Source organism: Penicillium daleae, assembly GCF_028827525.1.
Source record: "Penicillium daleae strain IBT 16125 chromosome Unknown utg000001l_segment0_segment0, whole genome shotgun sequence".
NCBI classification, from domain to species: Eukaryota; Fungi; Ascomycota; class Eurotiomycetes; order Eurotiales; family Aspergillaceae; genus Penicillium; species Penicillium daleae.
Window position 1 is genome coordinate 110,316 of NW_026623149.1, and position 8,238 is coordinate 118,553.

At 43.7% G+C, this 8,238-nt stretch overlaps 1 protein-coding gene across 1 annotated transcript; it reads right to left on the reverse strand.

Moving 5' to 3' along the window:
- Positions 1-5,019: 5,019 nt before the first annotated feature.
- On the reverse strand, positions 5,020-5,492 carry N7458_000025 (uncharacterized protein; the record flags this gene model as incomplete). The annotated part of the gene is made up of 2 exons (XM_056903419.1): positions 5,020-5,252; positions 5,291-5,492. Coding segments are annotated over 2 exons (435 nt in total), but the record flags the coding sequence as incomplete, so codon positions are not given.
- Between the last annotated feature and the right edge of the window lie 2,746 nt (positions 5,493-8,238).

Sequence of the window (8,238 nt, forward strand, 5' to 3'; positions counted from 1 at the left end):
ACGCGGGTATAGATCTAGCTATAGGGTAGTATTACGTAGATATTCTATAGAGTATTTGTGGTACTACTACTACCTAGTAGATCCTTCGTATCGCCGTTAATAAGGCTCCTTATACTAACCCTGTTATCGCCCGGAGGGCTTCCGAGGCTACTATTAGCCTTCGTAATAAGCTTTCCTCTATATATTTCGAAGTTAAGGTGTTTATCGAGCTAGATACCTAGGTATTTAGCAGATTATGTCGGTTATATTAATAAGTCGTTGATTCTTATAGGTATCTAGTCGTTGCCCTCGGGGTATTATGCCGTGTAGTCGAAGATATTGGGTTCTGTGTCTGGTTATAATATAGTTTCTTATATCGTTTTAGTGTCGGTCGGGTTAGTAAAGTGAATAAGTTCGAATTTATCGGGTGTAAACCTTACCGTATACTGCTTAGCCTACTGTTCTGCCCTACCTAGTACCTTCTATAGTAGCTAGATATTATCGTAGTATATGTCTGATTCTACGATGATTGCTATATCGTCGACCTACCTAAAGCCGTACGTAATACTCGTTCCGCCCCGTGTATATATGCTATATACCGAGACTAGCGGCGCGTTGAATAACAAGAATAAGATTAGCGAGATTAGCGATCCCTATAGGATACCGGTAGGCGTAGGGAAGCTATCTGATAGATATCCTGGTAGTTTAATGCGAGTGCTTCTGCTACTAAGGAATAATACGATCTATAGGGCGAAGTAGCCTAATCGGAGCTGTTTAATATTATATAGTAGCCGCTCGTGTAAGATATTATCGTAGGCGCCTGCTACATCGAGGAGTATTATCGATACTTTCTTACCTCGGCCCTATACCCGGTATACCTAATCAAGGATTAGCTAGATCGTATAATCCACGAAGATCCCTTTTCGGCTACCGAGGTAGGTCTTTAGTAGTAACCTATACTCCTCGACTGCCTAGGCGATACGTGTAGCGACGATTGATTCGAGAATTTTGCCGAGGGTGTTTAATAGGGTAACTAGCCGGTACGATTTCGGCTATCGGAAATCGCGTAGACCGCCCTTACAGAGTGTTACTATAATAGACGCCTAGAAGTGACGAGGGTTATATCCCGTTCGTATACACGTGTCGAAGATACCCGTTACTATTATAATGAAATTATTACTAGTAGCTAGGATCTTCTATATACGGTTAGGGATACTATCCTTGCTAGGCGCTTTATCCGGTAGCGCCCGTTTAATTGTATTACGTACTTCCTACTAGTTAATTAGTGGAAACGAGATCTAGTTCCTCGTGCTAGAGCCCTCGATATCCGAGAGGTTAGTCTATAGGGGCTACGGGAAGAATATCTAGCGAAGCAGATTAACCTTCTGCTAGTTCGTCTCTACTAGCTCTCCGTTACCTTTTAGAGTAGGGATATTACTACTCCCTAATACCTAGTCTCTAGTTCTAGCCTATTTAGACACTTTCTAGAGACCGCGGGGGCCCCGTTCGATCGTGTCTCGTACCTACTAGCGAAAGCCGCGCCGCAAGGCCTTCCTAATTACCTTTCCCTTCGCGTTCCTCGCTAACCTGTAGTCCTCCTAGTCGTTATCGTCGTATATATATATATATCGTCGATAGCGTCGTCGAGTGGTTTTGATCGCTTCGGTGTACTCGGGAGTCTAGCCTTAGCGGGCCTACGTCGACGGGCGTGCCTAGGATATTAACGACTAGGCTGCTTGCTGAATAATATCAAGAAGATAGTCGATAGTATAGTCGATCTCGCGCGGCGTAGGCTCTTTCGGTAGCTGTACTATGCTGAGGTTAGATAAGACGAAGGTAAGGAACTTCTCCACGTCTATAGCCTTCTAGTTCCTTCGTTTAACAGGATCCGAGGCCTCTAGTACGTTGATTTCGAGTACGGTTTGAATCGGTAGGTAATCTAAATTAGTATACACGCTGCGATTAACCTCGCACGCTATTATCTACTTGCGTAGTGAGTATAATATAAGGACGAGGTCGATCGTGGACTATAAGCCGGCCTGATCGCGCGTGACGGTGCCTGGTGTTAACTAGTTATCTAGCCCTGCCTTTTCTATTAGGTCTAGTAGATCCTCTACCCTTATATCGTGTAGTATATCGTTACTACCCTAGACCGGGTAGTGTAGGTTAAAGTCTCCCACGATTAGGTATAAGGTCCTCTTCCTTCCTTTCTGTCCCTGTACTAACGGTAGTAAGTCTGCTAACTAGTTAAGTATACCCTAGTGCTGCTACTTGTTATATATATTGAATAACCGAAGTTCCCCGGATTCGGTCTTGATCCTTGCTTTCTAGTAGTCCTAAGAGTGTGCTAGGTAAGTATATTCGCCGATCCTCTTTGATATAAATATATATACCCTCGCTCTGTCTCCTGTTTCGCTAGTAGCCGGAAATAGTAGCTTATGCGTCTGCTTTAACAGGTAGTAGGTGTTATCTTTAAATGGATTTTCCTACGGTTCCTGAATAGCGATAATATTAGCGCCGATAACCTCTGGATCCTACAGGAACTACGCTATCACTATATCCTTCGATCTATGTATGTTATATTGATATATCTTAAGATCCCTCCTCGTTATTACTATATCGTTTCCTTGGTATATTAGTTAGTAGGTATACTGATTTATTAGCGGCTGGTCTGAGAAGCTTTCCTGCTATATATCTTACGTTTCCCGGCCGAGCGGATGTTGAGAGAGAGGTCCTTGCTATGAGGCTGTTTCCGCTTCCTTGATAGTCTTTCTTTAGGTAGGGATAATAGCTGAAATTCCTTATTGCTTTGTTATTCTAGAAGCGAGGACGTAGTAAGCGCTCGACCGGCGTTAAGCTATTGTTCGAGGTTCTCTATATTAACTTCGTCGATTAAGCTTAGGTCCGATTCTACCTAGTAGTTTGCGTTCTCTAGTTGTGAAGTTCTCTTTGTCTGTTTCCTTGTTGAAGCTTCGTCCGGGCTGGCTGATTTTGCCTCTTTTAGCTTCCTCGCCCTTACCTCTCTCGCCTTAACCGTCCGCGCTCTAGCCCTCTCTGCTTTCGACCGGGTGCTACTAGCGTTAGTGCTAGCTTCTAGCTAGAAGTTGATAACGTTCTCTTCCGTGGGCGGCTACTAGAATACTTCGAGCCGTATAGCGGTTATACTTCTAGTCGTGAAGTAGCGTAAGTAGCTCTCTCCGAATCGGAAGGCTAGTTCTTTGCTAGTATAGACTGGTTAGCCGGCTCGGCCTTTGTCTGCTCCGGTGTCTATCGATTCAGGCTCCTTTTGTTTCGGTTTCCTTCCTCTCTTCCTGCCCGTTGCTGATATTGCTGTCTAGGTAGTGCTTTTAGTAGCCTATTAGCTAGATTGTATGCTAGTAGATGTTCGACTAACCGCCGTTCGTTTATTAGTTATTTTTGTTGCTATAGGGCCGGTACCCTGCTACCTCCTGTTACTAGGGCGTATACCCGGCGTCGAGCTGCTACTCTCGACGCTAGTAGGCTCTTCGGTTAAAGATTCCTGTAGTATTCCCTACGAGCTAACTATAGAGGCCTGCGAGAGCGTCGGCGAGGGTTGATCGATGCTATATAGCGCTAGTACGGGGTAGTAACGGCCACGCTACCTCGCTATCGCTATAACTCTCTTAATCTCCTGCTTCCGGAGCTTATATTTAGTGCTCTACGTAGTATATATACCCTCGTAGTTAGCGTACTTGTTCTCTTATGTCTCCTTCGAAGGGTAATCCCGAGACTAATAACCCTCCGCGTAGTATATATACTTGATAGTATTAGTATAGGTAGTTCCTATATAACTAAATTATTAATAGTTATAGTACTATCGTATACGAGCGGCCCTATCGTATACGACTGCTATCAGGCTATTGCAATCCTATAGGACCCCCTTATCGATAGCCCTGTTCGCCGGGACTAGCGAGGTGAACTCGAGGATTAGAGAGCCTAATTTCTTGCCCTCTAGTATACGTAGCTAGCTAATCTTAGTAATCTCCGTCTCCCCCTAGTTTCCTACGTTCGCTACTAATAATTCTTTGCTTACCCGGTCCTGTACGCTCTTTAGCCCGTCGATCGATAGCTTATTAATCCCGAGCGATCTAATATTAATATCGTGTACGATAACGTCCTACGTCGGTATATAAATAAACGCTATGCAGTAGAGGCCCTTCGCCTACTTCTCTTGATGTATGCGTATAATTTCGGCTTCCTTAGCGTTGCGAAGGGTGAAGCGGAGGTTACTAGACTTGAGCTGCCTCGAGGTAAGGACTATAACCGTTGCTAGAGCGTCGGTGGCTATCGAAATAGCCGCCTTTGCTCTTGCCTGGTTTACCTACTTGGTGAGCTCTGCTAGTGTAAGGCGGCGAAATACGCTAACCTGCGAGCGGTCGTCTAGGTAGACTACTACCTCGCGGTTACGTGCTACCTCCGCTAGCCGTACGCTAGAGCTTGATAAGCTGTGGGAGAGGTAGTGCGCTGGCGCTGGCGCCCTCGCCGCTACTTCGGCGAATGATCGAACCGTCTGCCTTGCTGGCGGTTCGACTATAGCTTTGATGGCCTGTATCTCCTTGCGGAGAGCGCCGAGTTTATCCTACTAGTCGGTCAGGGGCGTTGATAGGAGGTCCTTCGTCAGGTCCTCCACCTGTCGGAGGAAGCTGACGACCTTAGGGGGTAGTTTCGCATTCTGACTCCTTCCAATCTCTTTCAGAAGGTCGTGCGCAGTGCGGTTAGCGTTCAGTACGCGTTCCCGGTTCGATGGTAAAGTTTTTAATAGGCCTCCGGAAGCCCCTAGCGGGACCGGCCTAGCGCCCTTTGACGCGCGCAATATCGAGATATCGGTCGTATAGCTTCGAGACCGGTATCAACATGTAGCGCAGGGAGTTAAATTGAAACTGCCGTTTACTAAAAGTTGCTAACTGGCTTGGTTCTTGAGATATTTCAAAAGTTTAATTCGGCGCTTGAGTTGTTGTTTTTACATCTAACCGTTGGATCACCTGAGTTTGCAGCTTCTGCGAAACACGAGCCTTGAGGTTATGTCGCTTGGTACACTGATCCATTTTTGTGGCTGGCAAATCTGGCGAGTACTTCGACAGGTATTGCGCGTGTAAGGTCTCCTTGACTGTCCAGATAATCTTTGGCGCTGTACTTGCAGCAACAGTGTTCGAAACGCGGATCAAGAATGAGCGCTATGTAATATGCATCTTGCGAGTCCATGAGCTCATAATATTTCTTGTACTTCTTCATGCCCACAGATACAGCAGCGGCTATATGCCTATATCTGAACTGATGCCTGAAATTTCACTTTGTGCAGAAGCTGCATCTTCGAGCGTGTCATGCAATTCATAGTAAATTGGAATTGCTAGACTGATTTGGGATTGTCGCCGGGAAACGAGCTGGGTGAACTCTTCAAACTTGGAGAGAATCAGCTCAAGTTGTTGCAACTGTGACCAGTCTTTAGATGAAAATAGTGGGAATTGGTTCTGATGTTCTATCCACTTCTTGATCTATGGCCCGGCCCGGAAGGCGTCTCGGATCATGCGGTAACTGGTGTTCTAGCGTGTTTCAACATCATATTCAATAAACTTGTCATTCAACCCATTTGATAGAAGTGTTGAGAATAAAAACTAAGGGGTAAAACGAATTTTCCCTGCGGCGATTCAGTGTAAGACGTTCGCAGAGAGAGTACCAGTCTCTTTACTCCTGAATAGAAAGTCTGTCTAGCGCAGCAGCCTCCGTATAACATGTTGAGCACTTGAAATCCGATCGTTCATCTAGATCTGTAAACCCCGCGCTCCGATGATCTAGCGGAGGACCTGTCTGACCGCGCTACTGCGTACGAATCCTTCCATCATGGACAAATCATGAGGCGGTAAAATAATGGCTTTATGGTATCTTGAGAGCTTCAAGATATTGCCAGAAATCGATAGAGATTTGTGTAAATTCAAAGAGGAGACATAGGACCTGGGCTTGGGAATTACACCAAGCAAACGCATGGGTTACCAATAATTTCATGATTCAGGAGTTAACGTACAAGAAAAGAAGGTCATGTGCGAATTACTAGGCAGATGGTTTTAAATGACGTCAATGAGAAGTTCAAACAGACTTTGGCCGAACTCCGAATCTGTCAGACCAGGAAATCTGGTGGTATTCGAACTGGGTTAGACTTGTGATAACTGGCCCCGAACTTAAAACTCTTACTTTGTTATTAGCCCGGTTGTAAGTAACCCTAATGTTGACAAATGATGAGAGTGGACCCATGGTTACAATTCTGGATCGGTATTCTTATAAATGGCCCCGAAACTTAAACGAATTGTGGCTGGTAAGCCACAATTACCTCATTTTCAGTAACCATGGTAATGAACTGCCGGGAGAAAAGGTTAAACGACAAATTTGTGGATGGCATTATATTTTCAAACTTTGAATTGATATATAAACTGTATATATAAATGAATTAGATTCTAGTCCTCCCACGGCAGGACGTGAGATTTAAGACAAAGCGAGGACACTTTTATAACCCGATTTTATACCCTTAGATATCTAGAAAATGTAACTAGGCGTGATACAGTGTAGGAAGCTCTAGTGCTGCCGGATCTTAATGTGAGGATAATCGAAAGCCCGATCCTAATACCGGGGCCGGATGAATCATTATCTAGGTTGTGAAGCTTGGAATTAACTGAAAGGCCGTACATACTGAAGTGGGTAGCGCACTTCTTAGAGGGCTGAAAACAAAGCAGTGTGTTAACTCTAGGAAAGCTATTTGCTGGATATATATATACTATTGGTTTATGGGTTTTCGGATAGTATGTTGCTTCCTAATATAGAATAGATTCGAATGTTTGAGAGTTCAAGCTCGGTGGTCGAGTAGAATCCACAGGTCATAATGGTAGATCTATTGAATATACAGCTAGCCCTAGCTTCATAACTTATCGCCTGCCGGATAATATCTCCGACGGTTTGTCTAGTACCCTATTCAAATTTACTACCTTATTGAGGCAAATATTTCTGGTAGAAGTGGTATCTTCTAAACTGGGTTATCTCACTGCCGTACTGAATCTTTATCAAAAACCTAGGTTACCTGGGCTATAGAGCCCCGCCTCCGAAACAGTGCTCTACGGTACGGTAGCGGTACTAGTATAATAGACTCCGTATAGAACGGAGTAGTAACCAGCTTACTCTATGTTCTATTGTTCGTATTTGTTATGTGATTTTCTCCTCGCCGCTATATTGCCCTCTAAAGTGACTAGCCCTAGTCGTATCCTTGTTTCTCCTCTAAATATAATTCTCGATCTTTATTTTTCTCTATTTCCTAATTTTTCTTTCCATTTTTTCTCCCTTTTACGGTTTACCTTTCCGGCTTTTCCTTTCCTTAATTCCCTAATTTTTTTAAAAAGAATTTCCCCTACACACTCTATCTACACCCAGTCCCTCTTACCTATCCTCGATTCTCTCTTTCTTTTTCTTTCACTATTTATCCCATAGGAACATTCCGTCTGACGCTATAACGCTCTGTTGTGTTTTTGTGAGATATAGGGCAGGATGTTATCAAGCCAGACCGCCATGCAGCATATACAAGCAAGATTCAATACAATCAACCAAGCTTCAGTCCTACTTTACTTTTCTCTCATCTTTATGATTCTAAGCCGAATTGAACTTATCCTTCCTATTCAATCAAGAGGAAGAAAGATCAATCGATCTTATTTAATCATCTTTAATTTATCTTCCTCTTTACCCAACCTGCGCAGCATCGCTTGCTCACAGGTTATGAGCCCGAATTGATCCTACTTCAATTCGGCTTATACCACTTCTTCAATCTTCTATCTTCAACGAAGAATCCTTTACTTTTAAGAGAAACTTCTCTCTCTTAAAGAGAAACAAAAAGCTCCTCCGACTTCTTATTTTCAAAAATTTATACTCGATTTTTACCGGTCGCGTCTACTTCTCTATACGAAAACTAAGAAATCTCAACTTTCTTGACAAAAACAATCATTTTTCAAATATTCAATCAAGTTTTTTGAACTCAAAATGATCAACAAACACAATATCGATCCTCTCAAAGGAGAAGGAAATTATGTTGCCTGGTCTATCCGAATCAAGGCAATTCTTGATCAAGAGAGACTGATCGATGCGATTCTACATGATTACACAAAGCTTCCTGCTATTCAGCAAGGCCAGATTCCTAATCAACACTGGTCTTATGAAAAAGCAATTGCTCTACCACCTGATCAACGATCACCTGATTGCAGAAATACT